This window comes from Sphaeramia orbicularis, chromosome 13 (genome assembly GCF_902148855.1).
Source record: "Sphaeramia orbicularis chromosome 13, fSphaOr1.1, whole genome shotgun sequence".
Taxonomy (NCBI): domain Eukaryota; kingdom Metazoa; phylum Chordata; class Actinopteri; order Kurtiformes; family Apogonidae; genus Sphaeramia; species Sphaeramia orbicularis.
This window is the reverse complement of record NC_043969.1, coordinates 37,572,032-37,599,672: the sequence shown is the minus strand read 5'-3', so window position 1 is coordinate 37,599,672 and position 27,641 is coordinate 37,572,032. Positions and strand designations below refer to the sequence as shown.

The window sequence follows — 27,641 nt, the reverse complement described above, 5'->3', positions numbered from 1 at the left end:
GCCACATTAAGCCAAATTTGATCTGCAGTGGGCCCAACCAGAGAAATAATAACATAATATACTGTATAAATAATGTCAACTCCAAACTTTCCTCTATGTTTTAGAGCGAAAAAAGTAAAATTATGCAACAAAAATATATACATCTGCCAACTATCCTTTAAAACATTGTGAATAACATGAATAAACTGAAATTTCTTAAGAAAACTAAGTGCAATTTTAACAATATTATGTCTTAGTTTATCATTTACACATGTAAATTACAAAACGTACAGATCACAGTGGCTCAACAAACACACAAAACATTTAATAACAGGCAGCAAATTGTTAAAATTACACTTCAGACATTTTAAAATGTTCATATTTGTTGAGGTTATTTGTGTTTTTGTGAAATGTTAGTTTGTTTTAGTGTAAATACTGTAAAATGACATGCAAATGTCTACATTTACAAAGGGAAAAATTAGGTGTTGTGAGTATTTATAGGTTATTCTGATAGTATTTTACTGATCCGACCCACTGGAGATTAAATTGGTCTGTATGTGGAACCTGAACTAAAATGATTTTTATCTTCAGTGTAATTTTTGCATTTCTCAAATTCATCCCAGGGGCCGGACTGGACCCTTTAGCGGGCCGGATTTGGCCCCCGGGCCGCATGTTTGACACCAGTGCTATAGATCCATGAAACAATAAAAAATAAAACAGACTGTTAGTGGAAGGTTTGTGCGTCTTTGCCATTTTTCTGCATTGATTAGCAACAAAGAGTGTCAACAGGAGGATGCATGAAGATGTTTGGAGTTTGGATTGTTGGTGCTAAGAGTTTATGAAAGTCATATTTAGTTGATGGTCATGAACTGGAACTGATATGGAACTGTGATATTTGTAAAATATCAATCAGTCTATATGCAACCTCTTTTTCATGCAAATTATAGAAAGAAAATAGAGTAACAGAGGGATATGACACAAAAGAGGCTACAATTATATGAATGATAAGTAAATCTGTGGAGCATTTTAATGTTGCATTTAAAGACAAATTGCAAATTAACATAGAGATGTCACAAGAAAAGCTTTACAAATACAGAAAAGGACGACAACAGAAATAATACCGAAGAGTCAATTTCTTTCATATGTTGAAATATTTGACATATTTCTTCTTTATTTATTCACTTACATACGCTTGTGAAGCTTTTCCGTGTCCCCATAAAAAGTAAACATTGGGAGTCTCAAAAGTCCGATTTTAATGAACGCACCGCCTAATACAGGAAGTAAGGTGGTGCTGTGTTTTTTTCAGTCGGTGTTGTAGCGAGCCAAGCTAACTATAACAAGGTTTAAACAGGGCTGTTCATGTGGATAAATTGGTACCAGATTGTCAAGATGATTCCGTCTGCACCGTGAATTGCCAAATATGTTGGCAGAGAAATATTCATTGTCACCGTCGATTAGAAAAAGACGTCGCGGACAAAACACAAGCTAAAACAACAGTAAGGTAACGTCAACAGTTTGAACCATCAGTATCTATGAGCAGCAACACTCTTAACGCTAATTAGCTTAATAGTTTTTGTCAGTTATCTCATAGTTGAAGCAATAAGTCGATGAAAACTAGTTTTAGCTTCTAAATTAGAAGCTTTGCAACGTAATGCACTTTTGTTTGCGTTTAGGCTTGCGTCGTCAGTTGACTTTAACTTCGGTTCTTGTTTGATTTTCTGTGTTAAACCTCTCATTACTAAAGGTGTTGTTTAGCTAGTTTTGAAGACATTCGCAAGACTGAAGCTCATTTCAGCAGCAGCGTTGTCATCAGCTGTCAGATACAGTGTAGTATTAACCAAGCTAGACATAAGAACTCATGACTTCTTATTATGAATGTAACTATTACCTCGTTTAACCTAAGAGGAGCCAAGTAGCTAGCTGTAGCCTGCTCAAGAAGTAGGAATGATGAGCATGTGCTTGATCTAGAAATTCTGAGTCAAGACCTAATTCAGCTGGGTTTCAGTATGTGATCTGACTGCACCACATTGCAATGTTCTCGAAAAGCTGCAAAGTGCATTAAAACAGAAATGAACAAAAGGTAGCTCGGTCAGCAGACATATGTTAGAATCCATACTGGGCCCAGTGCCAGGCTGCTGTCTGGGCTGTTGGCACTTTTGAGTACTTACTGGTCTTGGTTATTATTTTTCTGCATTAGTTGCCACACTTTTACAATAATTGAGTTTGAAATGAATGTACAAAGCATTTCTTCTTCAGGCATATTGGGTTACATCATCCAGAAAAATATAAGCATACAGTGAAAATAACAACTGAAATATTGCTTTGCATTCAAGAATGTAATTGATTTAATATGGCAGCTTCATCATATCCCTGCTTGTCCCATTCTTCCTTTTTTCCTATACGCCCAATCTTTAGGAATGGAAATAAATGAAAAATATATCTTCTGAAGGGAACACCCTGGTCTTTCCTTAATGCCTTTCACACAGTGCCAGTTTTGCACAGTAAACTGTTTATTCAGAATCTCTAAATGGCACTGATTCACATCTGTCTGGCTGTATTTTCTCCTCATTTCACAGCTGAATAGTATGCTGGACGTGGGGAAGTGGCCAGTGTTTGCACTCCTTCCTCCTGAGGAACTGCGGCTTATCCGGCAGGCTTGTGTCTTTGGCAGCGCCGCAAATGAAGCCCTCTATGTCACAGTTAATGATGAGGTAACACTTGTCCCTAATCCGTCTGTTTACATTAAATTGTTTTGTAAATCTCGGTAGACTTAATCTGCTTTAATAATATTGGTTTGATTATTTAGAAGTGGATAGGAAAATGCTGCAAGTGTCTGAATTGCAGGTCGATACAGGCTGCACTTCCAGGCAACAGGATAAGCAGATAGAATGAAGCTATCTTTAGACATATAGGCCTAATACCCAAGCAGTCTCCATTTTCATCCTGGGGAAAGGTGTAGCACATGCTTAATCTTTCCCGCCTTTCTCTTTGTTTGTCCCTTTGGCTAAATAATTAGGAATGCAAAATGCACACTTATTAATTTGGCCAATAATGTTGTTTCATACAGATTGCAAAATCTTAATTGAAATCCTAATGAAGCACATTTTATTTTGTTTCCTCTCATTATGTCCTCTCACCAAATAAATTATTTTTATTGGAATATGAGCAGAAGTAAACATCAGAATGTGTTATTTCTGAATCCTTTCTTCATATCAAGGCCAGTTCAGCTGCAGTTTTTGGGGTTTTTTTTGCAGGTCTTTGCTCTGGGCACAAACTGCAGTGGTTGTTTAGGGCTCGGAGACCTTCAAAGCACTATTGAGCCACGGAGGATTGATGTTTTGTGTGGAAAGAAGATTGTGTCCCTAAGCTACGGAACAGGGCCGCATGTGGTTATCGCAACTGCAGGTAGTCCAGTTCAAGATGCTTTTATCCGTGCCTTGAAGTGAATGTCCTCAGGAGGCAAATGACATCACACCAAAATAAGACGATATGTGCAAGTTTTTACTGTCTGGTTTGGTGACTTTGCCAAGTTGATAAGGCCTGTTTCATCAAAACATCAATAAAAATACTGCATTTTAAAGTTGTTTCAGTGGTGGAGGAAGTATTCAAATCCTTATATTGAAATATAAGCATACTCTAATACCAAAGTTTTATCCGAAAAGCCCTGTTTAAGTAAACGTACAGTAGTATTAAGTCAAAATAAGATAAAGTACTGTATATTTGATCAAAGTACTGGATTGATCTCGCTGACTGATATGTTCTATTCTATGTGACATTAGATTATTACTAGTGAGGCATCAGTGTTCTTGTGAGCTAATTATGGATGATTTTTTTTTAAATACTTTTTTATTGGGTTTTGCAGATGTATACATTTGTATTTAAAACATTTACAGATAGTTAAGTATACATTTTTTCTTTTAAGAAAAACCACAGAAGGAAAAAAGTGGTTATAGAAGTATTGCTGCATGCCCAAACAATGTATATAGAATCTAGAATAACTACAAAAAGAAAATTAAATACAAAAAACATAAAAATAGGATGAGGAAAAAAATAGACAATTTAAAAAGGGGGAAATAAAAGAGGGGCACATGGGTACATCAGTCAGGTAATAGTTAACTGCAATAGAGAAAGCCACAGACATCCCAAGTCAAAGTAGTGGCATATAACCCTCATCACAGTCGAAATAACATATCTTTCTCGCTAAGCTCTTTAGTTGTGTCAGTCGGGGGTGAGTAAAAGATCCGTCTTCTTTACCAATTGAAGGAGTGGGCCCCATAATTTCCCAAATTTACTGGAGCAGTCAATTAAAGACAATCTGATTTTCTCCAACTTAAGAGAATAAAGGGTGTATTATGAATGATATCTCGAGTTTTCTATAAAGGTAAATCTCAGGGCTCATCACATGATTTGGAACAAATAAAATACATATACACGGATGTTTTCCTTTGTGTACTCTTTCCAAAATGCTTGATTTTTACAACATTAGTTATAAAAATGAAACCATGTCAGAAGTTTAGAGTGTAAACATCAATAGTTTAGTAGCGCTTCTAGCAACTCATTGAAATGTGAGTCTAAACAAATACAGATTTCAGACGCCAAAAAGTTCAGAAAGTCCTGATTTAATGTTTGACAAAGTGTTGTATTTTAAAAGCCTGGTCTGTTATCCATTGTGCCAAATTTGCAGCTCAATAGGAACAGAATGGAGTAAAATGTTCAAGATTTGGCTGTAAAATGTAGTGCAATGAAGGTATAAAGTAGTAGGAAATGGAAATCCTTAAACGTGATAACGTCAGTGCTGTACTTCAGTAAAAGTATCTTGAATATTAGTCTCACAGTCTCTCATATTTCACACCCAAACAGGCCAGAAAATAAAGTGTAGCAGTGTTTCAGTCCTTTATATAACCAAATAATAAAATATTTAGTTGTCTATTGTCAGTCATTATGTTACAATATCAGTATTACATATAAGGTATGATACGACAGTCTCTTTTTTTGTTATAGTATAGTCACCTATATAACAAAACTACTGAAAATTGCATGTATCAAGTAGAATAAATAGATGAATAAGTAAAAAGAAAAAACACTAAGATCCTACAGAAGCTGAGTTACGACAAATATTAAGAAATCATCATAATGCTGCACATGTAGTTGATATTTCACATTTTGTTAGAAGCTCAGAAAAGTTCAAGGTTGATGAATAAAGCAGGTTTTTTCTCCATGGACATAAGGCATGTTGCTACATTTTATTATCTGATTTGATTTGTCGTAGTTTACAGATGCACATTTTCATTAACTGAAGATAAAGAAGGGGGGGGGGGGGGGTCACATGATATGAGGTCTTTTTCTGAGCCACTGGTTTCATAAATGCCATGTAAACCAAATCTTAATCACTGTGATTATCTAATAAGAGCAGAACTTGAACCTCAGCTATAAATCATACAAACTCAGCTGCTTCTTATTTGTTCATTAAACATTAACCACTCGGACAACACAACTAGTAGTTTCCTTTTTGCCTTTTTAGATGGGGAGGTGTTTGCTTGGGGACACAATGGCTACAGCCAACTGGGCAACGGTACCACCAACCATGGTCTGACCCCGGCTCTGGTGTCCACGAACCTGCTCAGCAAGAGAGTAACAGACGTGGCCTGTGGCTCCCACCACACCATCGCCCTCACCACTGATGGAGAGGTCATTTACCCCGAGTTCTGTTCCCCCCCTGCGGTTCTATGGTTCTAATCTGTTTATTCACTGATAATGCAAACAGTTTATCTCCGGCTCTAGGTTTACGCGTGGGGTTATAACAACTCAGGTCAAGTGGGTTCGGGGTCTACAGCCAACCAGCCAACGCCACGCAGGGTGAGCAGCTGCCTCCAGAACAAAGTGGTGGTTAACATCGCCTGCGGTCAGCTCTGCTCCATGGCCGTACTGGACAACGGAGAGGTAATGGTTCACAGCAGTCTGATATGTAAACCAGGCTACGTTCAGACTGCAGGCAAATGTGGCCCAAATCCGATTTTTTTGCCCATATGTGACCTGTATCCGATCTGTTGCAGACAGTTTGAACAGCACTAATCCAACCCAGGCCACTTTCATATGTGGTATGTGATATTTTGCAATGCGACTTCAGTCTGAATATCCAGGTCCCATTTATTCAACCTTTACGTCATTGAAATGCGACAAATGTCACAATTCTGCCTCCCAGGAATGTTACTTCCATAAACTCAGTGCGTGCCTGCGTGGTCATGTATTAACAGTTGCCGAAAAAAATATTAGACCACCCCTTGTTTTCTTCAATTTCTTGTTCTTTTTAATGCCTGGTACAACTAAAGATACATTTGTTTGGAGAAATATAATGATAACAACAAAAATAGCTCATAAGAGTTTAATTTCAGAGCTGATATCTGTCCATTTTCCATGTTTTCTTGATAATAACCAAATCTCTTCAGTTCTTATGTCAATATCTATGGCATTGTACTGACAAAAACAGTGCTTTTAGGCATTCCATGTTTTCTTTTCAGTCTGTTTTAGTCACATGATACACACAGGAGTTAGTACTTGATTGCATAACCATTGTTTTTGATGACTTTTGATGGTCTAATAATTTTTTCCGTGACTGTAGCTGTACCTGCGTCCTGCTGCTTTACTGCAACAGTCTATTTTTATTCATTTATTTAGTACTAGAATTGTTATAATAATGTAATTTCTACTACTGTTTTAGTAATGTTTTGGATTATTTATGGCATTTTCTTTCTCCAGTTTCCAAACACTAGGCAAACTACATATATTCTATCAGTCCTCTATGACTAGAAGAGTAAATTTACAGCAACATTCTTACAAATATATTAGGAAAAACAAGGTGATTTTTTATTTATTTTTTTTTATATATGTAGTCATGAATTCTTGCAAACTTTGTGCTTTTTTTTCCTCTCCCTTTAATCTCAGATTTTTTTCATGCAACTTTATCACTTTCTTCAAATACTACACACATCCCACAACTCTGCATTTCGTCATGCGGCATCCATTGTCATCGTCATTGTCTGTCGTGCGTTACAAAATTTTCAATCGTCTTCTTCTCCGAAACTACAATTCAGATTAACTTCAAACTTGGTATACAGCTTCTTTATGATGATGTCAACAAAAGTTAGTGAAATTATTTCGATCCCGATCTGATTCTGGATTTGGTGCCACTTTGAAAAATTTCCCCATTTTAAGAGATAGGAAGTGGATCGATGCAATAACTCGGTAAAAATAAATGATATCAAGTTGAAATTTCTACACTCCAGCCCTGATGGGGAGAGGACCAAAACATAATGGCCACATGCCGATCAGGATCTTCTGGATCCGGGAACTTACGGAAAATTTAACATGGGCTCTTATGGGGAAAAAATTTCAATCGTCTTTTGCTCTGAAACTCCAGTTCTGATTGACTTCAAACTTGGTATACAGCTTCTTTATGATGATGTCAACACAAGGGATTGAAATTATTTCGATCCAGATCTGATTCTGGATTTGGTGCGACTTTGAAAAATTTTCCCATTATAAGAGATAGGAAGTGGATTGAATCAGTAAGTATCAATGATATCAAGTTGGAATTTGAATTTTTTACAGATCTGATTGGAATATAACCAAAACATGGGCTATTTCTGTAATATAATAAATACACATAACTGGGTGCTAATAAATGGCATCTGGATACATTTCCCAAAGCTTTTAATTTGGCCAGTAAGCTACAGGGCTATTGGTCCTATTTTTATTATTATTTTTATTTTTTTTGCCTACAATGACTCTAATACAGTTTCATCCTAGCCAAACAAAGAAGCAAAATACATAAGCTAGAATAGAAACTACCAGACTACATGTTCATATCTTTATGTGTGTTATAGGATTTTTAACTTCCTGCATGCATTTGGGTTGTGTTTGTAGATTTACGGCTGGGGCTACAACTGCAACGGACAGCTAGGTTTAGGAAACAATGGAAATCAGCAGACCCCGTGCAGGATCGCTGCTCTCCAGGGAGTCAACATTGTGCAGGTAGGAACAACAACAGATTCCTACAAAGCTGTGTTTCCAATCATATGCAGCCTAATAACATTTCCTTTCCGTGTACAGGTTGCTTGTGGATATGCGCATACGTTAGCTCTAACAGACGAGGGGCTTGTTTACGCCTGGGGAGCCAACTCGTACGGCCAGTTGGGAACAGGCAACAAGAGCAACCAAGCTCTTCCCACACTAATAAACACAGAGAAGGAGAGGTTAGTGCTTTGTTTTTCATCCCCAACCTAAAATAGAAGCGACACTTCTTTGCTACCAAAACAGGTCACTGAGAAGAGCATGACAAGGTCCTGACACACACATTCTTTAAGATGAGAAATGCCTCAAAGGTGTTTATGCATTCACAACTAAATGTCTTCTAATAGATGTGGGTTTTTTTTTTTACCCCACTTCAGGCTGGAGTTAGTACTCTGAAAGTCTAGACAATTCAACTGTTTAATTACAGAATTTAAGGCCATAAAATGTTTTGTCATAGTGATTAAAGGTCCTCTGTTTTCAGATGAAATCAGGTTTTTTCAGTCACTACCTCACAAGTACTGTCAAATTTGCCTTTATTACTTTACAGTCATGGAAAAAATTATCAGACCATCAAAAGTCATCAAAAACAATGGTTATGCAGTCAAGTACTAACTCCTGTGCGTATCATGTGACTAAAACAGACTGAAAAGAAAACATGGAATGCCTAAAAGCACTGTTTTTGGCAGTACAATACCATAGATATTGACGTAAGAACTGAAGTGATTTTGGTTATTATCAAGAAAACATGGAAAATGGATAGATATCAGCTCTGAAATTAAACTCTTTTGAGCTATTTTTCTTGTTATTATTATTTTTGTCCAAACAAATGTACCTTTAGTTGTACCACGCATTAAAATGAACAAGAAATTGAAGAAAACAAGGGTGGTCTAATACTTTTTTTCCATGACTGTAAATAAAGCTTTGAAAATAATCACTCAGTGAATTTTAAAAAGTAGTCAAAAGTCAACATTTGTCAAAAATATTACCTGCAAGCTATTAGGGTTTTCTTGTGAGCAAATGGGAGGCAAAAAGCTGACAAAAGATGCATTAAATGTTTGCTTTTCAAGTTTATAGACACACATAGTTCTAATTAGAGCTGTAATGATTGATACTAAATCAATCCACTACTATTTTGTTCATCAATGATCGGTTGGAGTACTTTTTAAGAAAAGAAAAATAAAAATTCTGATGTTCTGCTTTCTTAAAGTGAGAATTTTCTGGTTTCATCTTGGACTTTGAGAAACTCCTTTCGAGTTTTTTCTGATGTTTTCAAAACCAATTACTCACTAAATCGAAAATCCACCACAAACAAAAAGTTAAGGATATTTCTTTTTTTTGTTGTTGTCATTTTTCTTTGTCACTTTTGCCATTTGTAAATAAAACTATGTCTGGTCATTAAAAAAAATGTTTCAATTCAGTTCACACACAAAAAAGTAAAAAGCACTGTGCAAGAATCCCAACTGAAAAATATAGCCCAAAAATTAAAAATATCCTTAACTTTTTGTTTGTAGTGTATAATCAATGCATTAATACATGTGTAAAATAATCATTAGTTGCAGCCGTGGTTTAAAAGAGAGACAACACACAAATACACCCAACATATGAAAAGAAAATGGGATATTAAAAAATAACATTTCTAGAACAGCAAGTCAGATGTCATGTTGAAGCGCTGTTGTGTTGAATCTGTTCAGAAAATCCCAGATGGTCTAATAATAATTACCGAAGCTTTAGTGAATATTCCATGGTTTTGTTTTTTGTGACCAGGATGGTGGAGGTGGCAGCGTGTCACACCAGCCACACATCTGCTGCCAAGACCCAGAGTGGGCAGGTCCTGATGTGGGGTCAGTGTCGAGGTCAAGCCGTGGCCAGCCCCCACCTCACCCATTTCAGCAGCACAGACGATGTGTTTGCCTGCTTTGCCACGCCGGCGGTCACATGGCACCTCCTCTCAGTCGGTAAGCAGAGGATGACGAGACCCCGTGACGTCCCCGTAATTATTTGCCCTCCCACTCACTGGTCAGATGCTTCGGCCACAGAAATGTGGGTCCGTCCAGTCCGAATCCGCACCCTGAATTCTGAATTCCAGTTAATGTTGTGGATTTTCTTCTTTGCACTAAATATGATGTAATTAGAGAGGATGTTTATAAATGTATGGGTATGAATGAATGAATTTTTATTATTGTGCCCTGCATAAGAATATGCCCAGCCCTTACATGGGCTTATAAGACGCCAAAAACATAAACCAAAGACCAAATACCAGACAACAGGCACAATAGATATAAACAAGACAATTTACTGACCTATTTAAACAAACGCATCTGCCGCTTTTTCCAGGTTTTACAAACCAATAATGCTAATTTATATGCAGTTGCAGAAAAAAAATATTAGACCATCAAAACTCCTGTGTGTATCATGTGACTAAAACAGAAAAGAAAACATGGAATGCCTAAAAGCACTTTTTTTGTCAGTACAATGCCATAGATGCTGAAGTGATTTTCGTTATTATCAGTGTTACGTATATGCCAGGAGGTCTAGGGTGCCGACACGTAACAAAAACTAAAAGAAAGAAAAAGATGTTCCGGGAGACAGCCAAGAAAAATGTGGAGAGCAGGTCGCTTGTAACAAAAAGACGAGGAATTTATTATACAATAAGAAAAGAAAACAGTAATTGTACACGGCCAAATTACTCAAAAATTAAGACATGCTGAAGCAAAAAAAAAACAAACTGCAACGATGGACCCACTCGTCTTCTTTGTTGGAGCTTCTGGTTTTACAGGCTGGTGAATTACTGGCAGGTGTTATCAATCGGCCAAACAGGAGGTGGAGACAAGGGGAAAAAAAAAACAATTAACGGCCCCAGCAGTAACAATCAAGAAAACCATGGAAAATGGATAGATATCGGCTCTGAAATTAAACTCTTATGAGCTATTTTTGTTGTTATCATTATATTCGTCCAAACAAATGTACCTTTAGTTTTACCAGGCATTAAAATGAACAAGAAATTGAAGAAAACAAGGGTGGTCTAATAATTTTTTCCGCGATTGTACATTTGACCAAAACAACCATTTCATCTCGTCATCGTCAGTGCTCCAGAACACATCAGTGTTTCGGATAAACATGTCATTAAGCAAAGAGGCTCTCAGGTCATCATATAGAAAATGTGATTCATTTTCCCCTTCCCCTAAATCACACAGTCCACAAAGTCTGTTTTCTTCTGGGATTTGGGTTATTCTCCCAGTTTCTAAGGCCAAGGGAAGGATTCCTGTACACAGCTGAGTAATTAGGTAATAAATATTAACTCTTAAACAAAAAATAAATACATATATATATATATATATATATATATCAGTATATCAATGTATAAAAATTTATATCAGTTGTCGCCAGCAGCTGTTTAGGTCTTAAAGGGTTAAGAGACTATATTAGTACCAGACTTGACTTTGGTTGCACAAAAAGTAAAAACTAGTCAAGATATTAATTTTTGAAAATTAAAGATTCTTTATTCAAATTATTTCTAATTATTGCTTCGATTTCATAGATGAGTCTTTACATAAATACATGTTTCTGATGATGCCCCAACATTCTGAAACCATGTCGGTTCAGACCAGTGAACTGAGACTGGACAGACGTCGTTTCAGTAGCGGCAGCTCTTTGTACACTCTGTACTTCCGTTCTTGTCCGTTATGCTGGAAGTACTCTGCTGGAATAAGGCTGAATATTTCCGTCGTGCAGTGGCAGTGGTGGCAGAATTATCATTCTGCTTCCTTCCTCTGTCTGCACTTTATCACTTGGAAAAGTGACAGAACAGAACATCCCCCAAGCTGCAACTACACCCTAAAAATGGCATATTTCCACAAAGACAGACTTCTACACTATATGGACAAAAGTATTCGGACCTGTTGAATTCAAGTGTTTCTTTTCTAATGGGTCTGGGATACAAAACAATCATGACAAATATAATATAGTTTTATATTGTGATAAAGATCATTGCATTGCATTGGTTAGTTTGGTTTAAATTGTTTTTTTTTTATTTTGCTTCCAAAATGCCTCAGAGATGGTTTTTATTTAATTTCTCTCAACATTGATTTTTTTTTTTTTTATCCATGACTTGATTTTCAATGTTTTGCCTCTAAACTTCTAAAACATTTTTCATGCTCTGGCTGTAAATAATCATTTTCTATCACAACTAACCATCAACTTTCTTCACATGTCACTTACGAAGAAAAATCTCCCATTAAACTTTTAGAAAATATTCAAGTTCATAAACTAGGCCTATATGGACAAAATATTGGGACACATCATGACTACAGCTGTAAGATGTTCTGTTCGTGCTGATTTGAGATAAAAAAAAAAAAAATCAGTATTTCCTATTTTGGATAGTATTTATTTAGCGGGTAAAGCCATTCCTGTTTAAAGGATTTAGTGTCACTTCTTGTAAGTATAGAAAACACAGACCATCGAAGCAGGATTTACCAGAGGAACAACTATTAATAAACCTGCCCTTTGTGATAACAGGTCAACTACAGTCCAATAATAATGAAAAAACATACACTTTGCCTCTGATGATGTGATTAACTGAATCTTTGCTGGGATGATCCAGTTCATAGTGTACAACCTTTATCTGCAACATTCTAAAAGTGTTTTAACACCCTCTAGCTGCAGTTCTTTGGTCTGAACTGGGCCTTAAAGCACACACTTCAACACTACCAAGTGGAAAAATAATCTATTGAACCTTAGAAAACTCATACTAAGATGAGATTTAGCTGCGAGGGACCAACTAAAACTTGGACTAGAACTTTGGGATTTCAAAGGTTCAGTGAATTTAATGGAAAGTTTTCACGTGAGAAAACCAGTGATATGAATTGTGAGAGCCTCGGTGAGTTGGACTCTGTGAGAAGGGTCTAAATTTGTGGAAACAGTGGAAGAAATAAACAGGAACCTCTTGTTTCCTTTCCACTTCAAACAATCAGACAATCAATTGATTGATCTCAGTCGAACTCGCCTCAAACTGAGAAACACTTCACTCAGTTTGAGGCTCAGTTAAGAACCACATTTAATGACTGTAATCAAACCACCAAAACATTTGACATCATCGCAATTACCTCTTTTTCGCAGGGTTCTTTTAATTCTTTTTACTAACCCATAAAGACCCAAATATACACCAACGACCAAACCAATCTACTGATCTAAACTGTTTAATACCTGTTGATCCATTAATCCTATCAATACATGTAAGCAATTGGTGTAAAATAAAGTTTGTCATCTTTTCATGGTCATCAGATATGACCCATTTGGACGTTCAGGGGCTCAGAAATGAATGTAGAAACACCGTCATCTTCTACAACATTGATTCACCAGTAAAACCCATGGAGTTGGATCAATGACAGTGAATGGAGACGCTTGGTTTATGTTCAGTTATTGATATATTTTACAGAAAAAGTCACTTTTTCTTCAATTTTCTCTGTTTTTTTTATATAATAAGTCTCAAATGTAATCTCAGCATGATGATTAATCTATGTGATAATAAATCACGGAAAAAATTATTAGTCATCAAAAACAATGGTTATGCAATCAAGTACTAACTCCTGTGTGTATCATGTGACTAAAACAGACAGAAAAGAAAACATGGAATGCCTAAAAGCACTGTTTTTGTCAGTACAATGCCATAGATATTGATGTAAGAACTGAAGTGATTTTGGTTATTATCAAGAAAACATGGAAAATGTCTAGATGTCAGCTCTGAAATTAAACTCTTATGAGCTATTTTTGTTGTTCTCATTATATTTGTCCAAACAAATGTACCTTTAGTTGTACCAGGCATTAAAATAAACAAGAAACTGAAGAAAACAATTATTTTTTCCGCGCATGTATAGGAAAATACTTGATTTTCACTGAAAAAATGCAAAATACAGAGGATAATATTATAATAAATGGTGATAAATCACTTAAGAAAGGATGATTAGAGAGAAAAAATAATTTGGGAACTGCCACAAAAGTAGCACTGGGTCTTTATGGATTAATATATCAAATCTGTGTCTTTCCAAATGCCAGATGGTGATGACTACCTGACCGTTGCCCAGTCTTTGAAGAAGGAGTTCGACAGCCCAGAGATTTCAGACCTGAAGTTTTTGGTCGACGGGAAATGCATCCATGTTCACAAAGCCCTGCTGAAAATCAGGTACAGACACATTTAGAATAAAATTGTAAGTCGCAAAAATGTTTTATGCACCTTTTAATAATTTGTAATCATTTAACAGCAAGGTTTGTATTCAACGTCCACGTAGCAATAACAATACTGTACACATTATGGTTCATATCTACAAATTTGATGTGTCAGCAACCACAGGCTTTTGTTCAAGGGGCAAAAATCCTATAATGACCCTTTGAGTATACTGTAATCCAAGTGGTCTGAGAGGATGTGACACTTCTGCATCTACTCTTTCAACTAAAATCTACCATGTGGCATCCCATTTTTATCTAATCACAGGTGAATTTAGACAGGTACCAGGTAGTAATTAACAATCGCTGATCTCGATCTGATTCTGTCAGACGTGACCTGGATGTGACTGTACTGCTCAGTTCTGAGTCTCACCAAGACTAGAACAGGTTAATGATGTTTTAGCATTTTGTGATAAGATAAGATAAGATAGGACTTTATCAATCCCACTGTGGGGAAATTGCAGCGTTTACAGTAGCACTAATACAAAACATAACATTCACACACTTGAAAACCCTCGGCCTCCAGATAACATCACAGTCACCTAAATGAGAGAGAATTTAATTGGAAAAATCTAATTCGTTATTTCATCACACCTAAAATCAAAAGTAAACAAATGAATACTCAAGAGCTATGTTGGAGACTTTGTAATCACATGGATTCAGATCACACATGTTTTGGAAATGCGCAGATATTCAGTCCTTTTGGGGGGAAGGTTCGCTCAGTTCTTTGTGATGTGTTGGGATATGCAATCCCAAATTCTTGTCTTGTTCTTTATCTCGGACATTTGGAAGAATTGATGCATTAAGGAGACAGATATCTTGTCGAGATACTCCTGGTGGCCAGGAAGAAGGCCATAACAAAGACCTGGCTTTGGACTGATGCTCTGTCTTACAAACAGTGGCTTTCAATCATAGATGATATACTTGTTATGGAACATCTTACATATAAACTGAAGATGAAAGAAAATCCCTGTATAAAAAAAATAGGGAAAATGGCTGACATTCAGGGAAAAATATATCTATTAACTCTTTCAGTGCCATGGGCTGATTAAATCGGCTTTACGAATACAACCTTTAAAGTGCCGCAGGCCGATCAGATCGGCTTTGGAGAACACGCCGGATGTTACCGAGCGGTTTCCTGCAGGATTCTTCGAATATTATTAAGACGACGCGAAATACTGAAAAATTCTGTGGCACTTTTAAGGCTTTTAAGGCTTATTAGCCCCTTAACTGTCTGGCACCGAAAGAGTTAAGGGACCTTAAAATACTCTGACACCAACGCAAGCTGTTCTTTTCATTTCTTTGTTTTTCTGTTCTTTTGTTTTTCTTCCTGCTCGTCAACCAGAGGAGATTGTATTGTACTGATAAAAATGAGAAATAAATAAAAATTGTAAAAAGAAAAAAAAAAAAAGAAAACCCTTAGCCTTCAGTCCACGCCAAAGTTTTTGCACATACAGACGGATGGACGGAACTCAGTCCATCCTCAATCCGGACCTCAATACATAATTGTACAAGTAACAGGACCGACTTGTATGTGGAGGACGTGTAAATAGAGCTGTGAGAAAGTGAAAGTGAGCTCCCCTCACCTTATCGTTGACTATCTGCTGCCCCCCGCAGTTCAGAACCAGCGGTGCATGCCAAAGTTTTTGCGAATACATGGACAGACGGACGAACGACCAGCTGATGACAATACAGTAAAAGCAAAGTGTAAAAAATAAAAAACACAGGCGGAAACATGCAAGAGTAAACAGGAAATATAAGAGAGAATCTTCTATTTCTGTTACTCCTTCTGTACATATAGTTTACAGATTTGCATATAGTTGTACATGATGTTGATATTGGTATGATAGGATGAGGGCTGGTCTGTTGTATGGTTTGGATGAAGACAGTTTTCTCATTTTCATCCCTGACTTTTCAAACCCTAGGAGCAGAACAGTATGTGGGAGTTTAGCACCGTCGCCTCACAGCAAGAACGTCCTGGGTTTGATCGTCTGTGTGGGTTGTCTCTGAATACTACACCTTCCTCCAACCGCCCAAAGACATGCACTTTAATAGGTTAATCAGTGTAATCAGTCTAAATCACCCGTGTATCAGGCTATAGAGTGAGCAGTTGTAGCTGGGATAGACTTGAGCGTCCCCACGACCCTCTTGAGGATTAAGCAGTTCAATGAAAGAACAGATGACCATCATATCTGTGTGACCAAAGTGTCCCCTCCTTTTGTCTTACCCGGTCAGAGTCCTTCTTCTGTTTAGAATGACTCCATTCTGTTTCAGTCTCTTATCACTCGGGGCTTTGCTTAAACCCAAGCAAATCCACTCTTCAAACACAGGGACTTAGAAATAAAGGCCTTAAATATAAACCAGCTTCAATTAAAGACCTATTTCCGGCTACTGTTGCAAAAATAGCATCATTTCTTTTTTCTTTTATTAAAAATTTGTAAACCGTCTCCTTAGGATGTTGAAAAAATGCAATATTACCAGCATTATGTATCGAGTTTTAGTTCAGTAGTTGAAATAATAAAAATAAATTCACCCTACGCACTCAGCACTTACTAACAGTTCCTTTTTGTGGCCACCTAAAAGTCACAAAATTATGTTATTTTCAAAAATGAATGAATATTAATAGGACTTTATTGTCACTGTTACAGGAACAATGAAAATCAGTGAAAATGTGAACAGACAGTATTAAAAAGATCAGTATATAAAAGACTGTGTAGGCTGTATAGAAATATCACACAAGTTATACCAAAACATATTGACAGTATACAGAATTACAAATACTAAAATACACAAAAAGCCAACTCTATACTACAAATGTAAGAAATATGTTTTATATTTTTGAATAGACATCCCTTTGTATACATCTGTAAGTAAAGGTCTCGGTCACTGTTTGAGGCAGTGTTTGTCAGCCTTGGGGTCGGGACCCCATGTGGGGTCGCCTGGAATTCAAATGGGGTCGCCTGAAATTTCTAGTAATTGATAAAAATAAAAACTTACTAATAAAAAATATGGTGAGTTGACAGAGACAATCCCAATCCATAAGACATGACAAATTGTGAAGCTGAAACTGAAGCACTGTGGTGCTGTTTATCTTTCAAATGTTCACTGTGGTCGGTTTCAGATGCTGCAGCTCTTTCATAATTCATAGTTTGAGTTCTTGTTTGTTCAGTATTAATTGTCAGCCTTGTAAATCCAAGCTGGACTGACTGTACATATCCTGACCAAGGAAAATCAAATTCTCACTTTGTGCAGTAATCTACACCTGGCTTTTCTGCCTCCGTCCATAGTACAGGGTTATTCAAAAAGAATGAACCGATTTCATGACGCTTTACTTCAGTTCTCAAGCATCGTCATGGAATGAGTCAGTGACCATTTGACAGAGGAGTTTTCTAAGTTCTGAATGGTGGCCTCTATGACCTTAAACATCAAATAACAACAGCGAACAACTCCGTGGACTGTAATATGCTGGTACGCGTCTGGGAGGAATTCTCTGATCGCATTGATGTTGTCCGTGCTGCAGGTGGCGGCCACATTGAACACTTGTAAGACAGGAAATAAAAGTTGATTGTGAGTAGAATACTTGTGACTTGGCTGGAGTTTTCTATTGCTTTTCCTTTTTAAAATATTGCGTAATGAAATCGGTTCATTCCCTTTGAATAACCCTATAATATACATTATATAACCTAAATGTCATCTAAAATTAACATTTATTTGTAACACAGTATAGCAAACTATGACATGATCAAAAACAAATTAATTTTAGCAAAAAAAAAAAAGTCTCTGTTTTGAATGTCTTGAATGTCAGAAATTTGTGATGTTAAAATGGGGTCACAAGCCAAAAAAAGGTTGGGAACACTGGTTTGAGGTTTTGCAGTACGTTATACTAAACTGCACTCAAGTCTCTTTCTAACTTGCTTGACCCTGATATTTTTCTAGACATATTTTCCTTTTGTTCCTCACAAACACAGCCTGCTTCTGCATCCTGACTTTCATTTTGGTCTCATGACTGTATTGTTCACCATCAGGAGTTGCACTTCATCATGGGTAATAAAAGAAAAGTCACAACAGGATTTAACCACAAACAGAAACTCACTTTGATTATGCACGCTGTTAATTATAGAAACACACAATCATGACCGGGCTATGTCGTTAATCATGACAGTAAACAGTGAACAATCTGAAAGTGCGCAGATGAATATAACATATGCTTACTGTGCATCGAGAAGCCTGTATTTAAATACCATCTGTCGGACGCCGCTTCCTTGTCTTTCCCGTTAATGTCACGGGGCAGCGAAGACAGACATATTGTTTCCCGTTTTTTCTTTTTATAACCACACTCAGACACAAAGTATCTGCATTCCAGTCCCTTGCTCTTTTGCACTGTCAGTAGGAAGGAGCCAGACTGTCTGCGACTTCAACCTTTAGTGCACACGCTCACACCAATACGCAACACTGCACACAAGCCAACGCCGGCTTTGGCAAGATCACATGCAAACGGCACGTTTGAGATGCGCTTAGAGGATGAAGACTCGCTTGTTTATTCAACCATGTCCTGAGAACAAACACTGGGGAGGCAGCATTTCGAGGCAAGAACAGATTAGATTTTTAAAGAAGGAAAATGCTAATCGGTGTTTTTATTTATTCAACTATAAGGAACAAATATGTGAAAACACCGTGGGCTGTAATTGTTGGCAGAGTGCCTTTGCTTCACCTCGGTGAATGTTTTCTGTCCTGAAAGTGAATTTAAAGTTGAATTTGTCCCTGTTTTATGCTCTAATAAATAACATTTCTACATTAGAATATCTACAGACCTTTGGTATATATTTTATGGACCTGTGTGTATGTTATAACATCATATAAATATGTTTACGGTGATGTTCATATTTGGATTAATCCATTTTATTCACTTTTACAGGCTGTTAAATTTAGCTACAAGCCCTTAAAGGGGTCATATTTTGCTAAACCCACTTTTATTAGTCTTTGGTTCATTTATTTGTGTATTTGGACCCTAATAGTTCATAAAGTTTGAATATGAACCCTCCAGGTGCTGCAAAGCCTCTTTATATTCATTCCAGAAAAAATCAAGTGGATTTCTACAACCCGTTTCAATTCCTTCTTAATTTGTTACATTTTGTAACTAGTTACGTCACGACATTTGTGCATATAAGGTCAAGACTTCCAACGAACATTTCTCCGAGTACGACATAATTGTTTGTCAGCAGCAGCGGTTGTAGTAAAAACTGAAAATATGTCCAAACTTCAATCTGATTACCTAAAATATTCAGTTGTTGGTTGATCAGGACAGAGCAGCACAGCCAACAACCTGGAGGGGGTGGGGCCTGAAGTGGTTCATTTGCATTTAAAGGGCCAGCGCTCAAAACGACCTTTCTGGTGTCTTTACTCAGAAACAGGGTTGAAGATGGACCTGTGGAGTTGAATTAATGAAGAATTCAGACCCAAGCAGAGCATTTACAGTTTATGTAGACCACAGGGAAATGTTTTACAATGCAGAATTCCATTTAAAAAAGCCAAATATCACCCCTTGAATTCACTGATCATGTAAATATTCATAAAAGCTCCGACTAAATTTGAGGATTATTATATCAGAAACAGAGAAAACTGAAGAAAAAGTGACTTTTTCAGCAAAGATATTATTAACTTAACATAAAAACAAGTCTCTTAAACCACTGTCATTGATCCAACTCCATGGGTTTTACTGGTGTTGATGATGGTGTTTTCATGTTCACTACGGAGCCTCTGAACGTCCAAATGGGTCATATCTGATGACCACGAAAAGATGAAAAACTGTATTGTACGCCAATTATTGACATGGATCGATAGGATTAGTGGATCAACCGATATTAAACAGTTTATGTAGACCACAAGGAAATGTTTTAAAATGCACAATTCCATTTAAAAAAAAAAAAAAAAGCAAAATATCCCTCCTTTAACACAGTATATTTGTTACAGTTATGTCCATTGCATCAAATAAATAAATGCTGTCCATTGTAAAAGGTAAACAGAAAAGCAGATGTGTATATACAGTATGTGTTCAAGTGTTCAGTGGCTCCGTGTGGACAAGTAAACTATTGTTACTCCTACTTGTTCTCCAGGGTTTTCACTCATCTGTTTTGTGGGTTGCAGTGTTTTAAACATGTGAAACACTTAAAAGCCTGTTTGGAGGTTAAAGGGTCTTCCCTCAAGAGCATGTTGTTTTTCACAGAACAAAATACATAACATGAGGCCATTGTGTACCAAGTACAATGAAAAGTATGTCACTACAACAGTCATTGTCTTATCTCAAAGGAACACGACACATTCAGCTTTAAAAGCTTCAGAAGTTATTCAACTGTAAAGCTTATTTTTAAAAGCCTACATGGTCCTGTTCATTCTTTTCTCATTTATTTGGTTCATGATATCAGTAGTCAGTCACAGGCCTCAGAAAACGGTACATTTCGCATCAGACAAGACTGATTGTCCAAATGATGTGAAAAGACAACTTCAGTGTGTTAAATTATGGTTAAAACAGAAACACTTTTTTTCTTTTTTTTTTTAGTTTAAATTTTTGTTTGTTGTTTTTTGGTTTTTGGAAAATTGGACGTGCTTATACCTGTGCTGAGAGGATATGTATACTGAAAATGTCCTAATAAAAAGATCATAAAAAAAAAACCAAAAAAAAAACCCTCAAACACACATGTATGTTTCTTATAGATTGGAGTGTTTTATAGACAGTTCATGACAAAAATGGACAGAAAATTTGGAAAGATATTGATAAATGTCTCCTTGTTTGGTCCACAACGTAAACATGCAACATGTGTTTTTTGTCACAGAGGAAAAAAATGCTAATTTGTCCTGATGTCAGACAGTTTAGATTCTTTTAATTGCTCTTGGTATTTAGTCAGTCACAAATAAGGTTGTTAATGATTTTAACGGTAAATAATCAATTAATTGTTGCAGGTATGGCTAGGTAGTTTTCGGGGGGGGGGGGGGGGTGAAGTGGCTGATTTGCATTTAAAGGGCAGCATTCAAAACGACCTTTCTGGTGTCATTACTCAGAAATAGGGTTGAAGATGGACCTGTGGAGTTGAATTACTGAAGAATTCAGACCCAAGCAGAGCATTTACAGTTTATGTAGACCACTGGGAAATGTTTTACAATGCAATATTCCATTTAAAAAAAGAAAAATATCACTCCTATAAACACAGCCATAAATATTTGATCCATGTTAGTCAGAACAAACAATTAAAATCAAAAATAAAGGAACAATTTTACTACTAGGCCATTTTGTATGTGGTTGAAGCAAAAAAATTAAGAAAAACAAAAAAATAACATAACACTCCAATCTGAAATCAGAGGAAGAGCCTCAACTGTGTCAGTCACAGCTGCTACTGGTAGAAATCAGGGCTTATAAAGAAAACCCTCTATTATCAAATCAACAGAAAAAAGGGATTCTGACTTTATTGTGTCCACAGCCCTATGTGGCACTAACTCTCATCTCTTATCTCATGCCGTCTTTGTTCTTCTGTCCACAGGTGCGAACATTTCCGAGCGCTGCTTAACGAGACCGAAGAGGACGCCATCGAGATCCACCAGTTCTCCTACCTGGTGTACCGAGCCTTCCTCGAGTACCTCTACACTGACACCATTAGCCTGCCACCAGAGGATGCTATTGGTAAGTCCATGCTTAGGAGCACCGGGGAGCATTGGCAGGAGTCGGTGCAGGATTCCTCTGATCCCACTGGTCTACAATTTTTTAGAAATGATTTGCTTCAGACATTAAATGTGCTAAATGTTACGTATTTTAATAAGATTAATTGGAAAATAAATGACAAAAGTGCCGGTTTGCTGATGTTTTCAAGGTAAATGATTAAGTGTTATTACACATATATATTGGTTTATGTACATTTATATAATAGTTTTATAAATCTTCCACTTAATAGAACCTGTAAAGTGAATGTATTCTAATGTGCAGACAGTGTTTTGAAGTAGATCTTGTAGCTCTGAGACAAATATTCCTTTTGAGTCAAACCCATTCTCTGGTTAAATCTTGAGTTTCACATTTTGACCCAAGGCTGTATCTTGGAAAGTTCAGCCAACCACCATTTTTTACTTGATTTTTCTTTATCAGTGACTCTCATGTGGTAAAACTGCATTACTTTTATTCTGGAAGCATTTTCCTTGTAGACCAGTGTCCTCTGTCCTGTCCTCCTTCTGTGCAGGACTGCTGGATTTAGCCACTTTCTACCGAGAGATGAGGCTCAAGAGGCTTTGCCAGGAAACGATAAAGAGAGGCATATCAGAGGAGAACGCCATCACTCTGCTCTCTGCTGCTGTCAAGTATGAGGCCCGGGTAAGCTTGTAGTCCCCCCCGACACATGGCGGTGGTGGTGGCGGCCCTTCTCAGTAGCTAGTCCAGTTGTACTCCTCATCCCGCACTGACCAAGACAAGCCCTCTTCATTTCTAGGACCTGGAGGAGTTCTGCTTCAAGTTTTGCGTCAACCACCTCACGGCCGTCACGCAGACCCAGGCCTTTGCCAACATGGACCACGACCTGCTCAAGAACTTCATTAGCAAAGCCAGCCGCTACGGGGCCTTCAAAAACTGACCGGGACGCGCCCGCTCGTAGCGACGGATTTAGCACAGAGAGGTCCCGAGAGTCGACCCTAGACCAAAGTAAACACCAGGACGACGAGGGCTTCGAAGGCTCCTCGCTGGGGGTTGTGAACACCAGAGAGGCGACGGGTTTAAGGTTCCACCGAGTTCACTGATGTGTCCGCGTCACTGCCCTGGATCTAGCCCCAGCGCAGCCGCCGCATGAGGTAGAAATACTGGGTTAAATCACTAGAGTAGCCACAGGAGGACAGAAGGATGTGCCACGGGTCGTCTTTCTGACACTGCTTTTCGTAACTGACGGCTAATTTGTCGTTTGATCGGCGGGTAAGAGGAGCGCAACAGCGACGCCTCCCAAGAAAAAAAAAACCCAACATAATCTGCTGCAGTACGACGTTTGTGCATTTAAGTACAGCAAGGTGCAAAAGTCTGGAGCTTTGTTTTGGCAGGGATGTAATGAGCATACGTATTTACATCGAAGTCTCTTGAAGGAGAAAGTCAGAACCAAATGGCTACACCACTATTTAGTCTGAACTCTTAACGCTACATTCACACTGCAGGTCTTATTAATGCTCACTTCTGATTTTTTTTTGCATGGTTGTTCACATTATAATTCAAACGTGACCACCATCAGACTCCTGAAGTGACCCACATGTGCAGACGTTTGCAGATGTTTACAGAAGTAAATATGGACCTTGCCTTTTTCACAGAATTATGACACGTGTCGCATTTCGATGATGTAAAAAGATCAAATGCGACGTGACCGTTCACACTGAAGTCACATGCAAAACATCAAATATGTATCCAGTTTAGGACCACAGACAAAAGTGGCCTGGGTCTGAATTGAAAATCAGAAAAAATCAGATTAAGACTGTTCAGACTGGGGATGTACCGGTACTCTGGAAAACCATGTAATGTTCATTCTGCCCTGTACAGGACAATCCACCCTTATGGACCATGGGATTCTGGTTTTACAATTGATTTCTCTCTCTCTCTCTCTCTCTCTCTCTCTCTCTCTCTCTCTCTCTCTCTCTCTCTCTCTCTCTCTCTCTCTCTCTCTCTCTCTCTCTCTCTCTCTCTCTCTCTCTTTCTCTTTCTTTCTTTCTTTCTTTCTTTCTTTCTTCCTTTCTTTCTTTCTTTCTTTCTTTCTGGGCGGCTGTGGCTCAGTTGGTAAAGTGGGCTGTCCAATGACCAGAGGGTCGGCAGTTTGAATCCTGGCTCCGACTGTCCACATGTTGAAGTGTCCTTGGGCAAGACACTGAACCCTAAATTGCTCCCAGTAGGGCCAGGCAGCGCCCTGCATGGCAGCAGCCACCTGCTGGTGTGTGAGTGTGTGTGAAGTGTAAAGCACTTTGGGCACCATGAAGGTGTAGAAAATGCACTATGTAAGTTCAGTCCATTTACCATTTTCTCTCTCTCACACTCATTCACTCACTCATTCTCTCTGTCTCTCTCTTTCTTTCTCTCTCTCTCTTTCTCTCTCACACTCACTCATTCTCTGTCTCTCTCTCTTTCTTTCTCTTTCTCTCTCACACTCACTCATTCTCTCTGTCTCTCTCTCTCTCACACTCACTCACTTATTCTCTCTGTCTGTCTCTTTCTCTCTCTCTCTCACATTCACTCACTCACTCATTCTCTCTTTCTCTCTCTCACACTCACTCATTCTTTCTCTCTCTCACACTCATTCACTCACTCATTCTCTCTGTCTCTTTCTTTCGCTCTTTCTCTCACACTCACTCATTCTCTCTTTCTCTCTCTCTTTCTTTCTCTCATTCACTCTCATTCTCTCTGTCTCTTTCTCTCTCTCACATTCATTCACTCACTCATTCTCTCATTCTCTCTGTCTCTCTTTCCCTCTCACATTCACTCACTCATTCTCTCTTTCTCGCTCTCACACTCACTCATTCTCTCTGTCTCTCTCTCTTTCTCTCTCTCTCACACTCACTCACTCATTCTCTCTCTCTCACTCATTCTCTCTCTCCCTCCCTCTCATACTCACTCACTCATTCTCTCTGTCTCTCTTTCCCTCTCACATTCACTCACTCATTCTCTCTCTCTCTCTTTCTCGCTCTCACACTCACTCATTCTCTCTGTCTCTCTCTCTTTCTCTCTCTCTCACACTCACTCACTCATTCTCTCTCTCTCACTCATTCTCTCTCTCCCTCCCTCTCATACTCACTCACTCATTCTCTGTGTCTGTCTCTCACATTCACTTGCTCATTCTCTTTCTTTCTCTCTCTCTCTCTCTCTCTCTCTCTCTCTCTCTCTCTCTCTCTCTCTCTCTCTCTCTCTCTCTCTCTCTCTCTCTCTCTCTCTCTCTCTCTCTCTCTCTCTCTCTCTCTCTCTCTCTCTCTCTCTCTCTCTCTCCCCCCCCATGCATGTGCGCACGCCCCTCTGAGACAGACAGTGCAGACAGAGAAGCAGCTGAAGACTCAACACACTTCAGAGTCCTGCACTACTTTTCCAAAACCCTCCCGTACCCACATACATTACACCCACGACCCGACATTAAACACATTGTCTTCACAGTAACTCAATTTTAAGTTCCCAACCCGGTGCAGCACTCTGACACACATACAATACCATAACACACTATCAAAAGAAAATGCGTTCGGTAGATAACCGTGGCATTTCTATACCGCCATTTTCTTTTCCATACTTATGCAGAGCAGGCATTTATTTCTTTAAAAAAAAGCCCCCTTTGGGCCCTATGTGTGCACGTGCCTGTTTTCTACAACTGTATACAAGTAGTCAAGGAATAAAAAAGGGTGATATTGTTCAGGACAGAAAGTGTTATTTTATTTGTACAGTGATAGAATTTGTAACTACTGTAAGCAAACACTGACGACCAAAATAAAAAATACAATTTTGGGAGAAAAACTGTTCTTTTTACGTACAAAATGCAGACCAAAATCTTGGCCCTAAAAACCGAGGTACAGACCGAACCGCGGGCTACCTGTACCGTTGCACCCCCAGTTTATGCTGTCATAAAAAACTCGGATATGGGTCGCATAGGGGCAAAAAAAAGTCAGATTTGGGTAACTTTGACCTGCAGTGTGAACGTAGCCTTGGTTGCATTGTGCTATATTCATCCACGCTCCATCCAGGTCTTCAGATATGAGACTAAGAAATGCATATGTATGGTCGTTAAAACCTTAAAAACACCAAATATAACAACGGGCTAAGACGTACACACAGTGCTGTACAATTTATTTTATCACACTGCCCAATATTAGTAGTAAAAAGTCAAACCGATGGGTGCATTTATCGTAGAGTAGTGCATTAATCTGACCGGTTATATATAGATTAGCCATAAACTGAACCGTTACATCACGCTGCTTCTTATCCAGAGCCTTGAATCTCTAACTTTCCACATCAAGACGTAGTATTTAACAAAGAGAAACGCAACTGCAACCTGGCAAAAGTTTTATCGTGTTTCATTAAGTAAATGTATGTTTTGTCGCCTCACAGATGGATTTTGCTGCTTAGTTTTATGAAGTCGTTCGCCTTTGCCATCTGCGTGTTTGTATGAGTAACACTAGCGCCGTTTTTTTTTGGGGGGGGGGGTTGTGTTATTTGGTGCTTATGGCACTTTGCAACAGATAAGAACATCCCACTGCATGTTTACCTGTGTTCAGAAGCAGCAGGCGACGGTATCAGACTAGACAAACGCATTGATTATTCAATAGAGATGCAGCTGATTTCACAGTTCATTGGGATTTGGCATGTTTACAAACTTGTTTTTTTTTTTTTATATATATTATTCTTATGTTATTGTTATTATTATTATTGTTAATGTCTATGTGTTGGCAGCATACATTGTGTTCAAGTGTTTCTTTATATCTGTCCCCTGTGGTCCTGAAGCTGTGCAGGCCTGGTGGAACTGCCAACCATTGTGTTGAATCTGGTCTCAAACAGGACCACAAGGACGTTTTATGTAGTTACCGCTGAATTCCACTTCCATTAATACGTCTAAATTGAATGTAATAAAATGCTTTTACTTAACAGGCCAATTATTGTATATCGTTTCTTTTTTTTTTTTTTTTTTTTTTTTTTTTTTTGGTGGAAAGTTTTGCATTTTCTAAAAAAAAAAACAAAAAAACTTGCCAGTGTGTTCATGTTTTGTATGGGAAATGCTATGTGCACCTACTGACAGTGACCGTTAGAATATGAGGAATTAAAAGGTTGACATATTCACATACTGACTCAGACGTGTTTTATTGGTGTTACAGAACAGACGCTGACGTTTGTTTAACTATGTCTGTATATTTAGACTCAACTGCAAACGTCTGTTACCAGCTAAACAAACTCGACTTTTTTATGCATCCGTGCGCCAAGTCTTAGCGTTATGGTTTTCACATCTATCCTCCTTCTTTATCGAGGGTTTTTTTTTTTTCTCTTTTGTTTCCTTACCTGGGCCTGTGCAAACAGCTTTTCTGCATTTCCTTATTGAAAATCGCGCAACTGAAATACAACATGAGTCAACGAGTCTGAGTCACATTAGCATGTTGAAACTTTTTCATAACTTCTGTTTGCAAGAGGAAACATCTGATTTTATCACACGTACATTCGAATGAAAAAAGAAATTATGCAATCTAACATTGTTTCGGTAAAATGAATGTAAAAATGTGAATAACTTCCCGTGCAGACTGGACTGTTTCTGCAGAATGGGTTCAGTTTGCTTGGAGGAAATGCAGCTGGTGGAGGGAAGTTGGTCTGAACAGTTATTCACAAAATTTAAAAAAAAACATATCCTCAATTC

At 38.0% G+C, this 27,641-nt stretch overlaps 1 protein-coding gene across 3 annotated transcripts; it reads left to right on the top strand.

Moving 5' to 3' along the window:
- Positions 1–1,272: 1,272 nt before the first annotated feature.
- Positions 1,273–23,920, top strand: rcbtb2 (regulator of chromosome condensation (RCC1) and BTB (POZ) domain containing protein 2). 3 transcript variants are annotated; one of them, XM_030152793.1, is made up of 12 exons: positions 1,273–1,480; positions 2,556–2,690; positions 3,234–3,384; positions 5,501–5,667; positions 5,761–5,919; positions 7,903–8,010; positions 8,089–8,231; positions 9,814–10,004; positions 14,101–14,227; positions 21,801–22,009; positions 22,458–22,618; positions 22,734–23,920. In XM_030152793.1, exons 2-12 carry the CDS (start codon positions 2,565–2,567, stop codon positions 22,872–22,874), a joined length of 1,683 nt encoding a protein of 560 aa, XP_030008653.1. In that variant the 5' UTR covers positions 1,273–1,480; positions 2,556–2,564; the 3' UTR covers positions 22,875–23,920. The 3 variants fall into 3 exon arrangements, with proteins under 3 accessions (XP_030008653.1, XP_030008656.1, XP_030008655.1); XM_030152796.1 differs by having other exon boundaries at positions 21,801–21,940; positions 22,488–22,618; positions 22,734–23,916; XM_030152795.1 differs by having other exon boundaries at positions 7,903–8,231; positions 21,801–21,940; positions 22,488–22,618; positions 22,734–23,919.
- Positions 23,921–27,641: the final 3,721 nt, after the last annotated feature.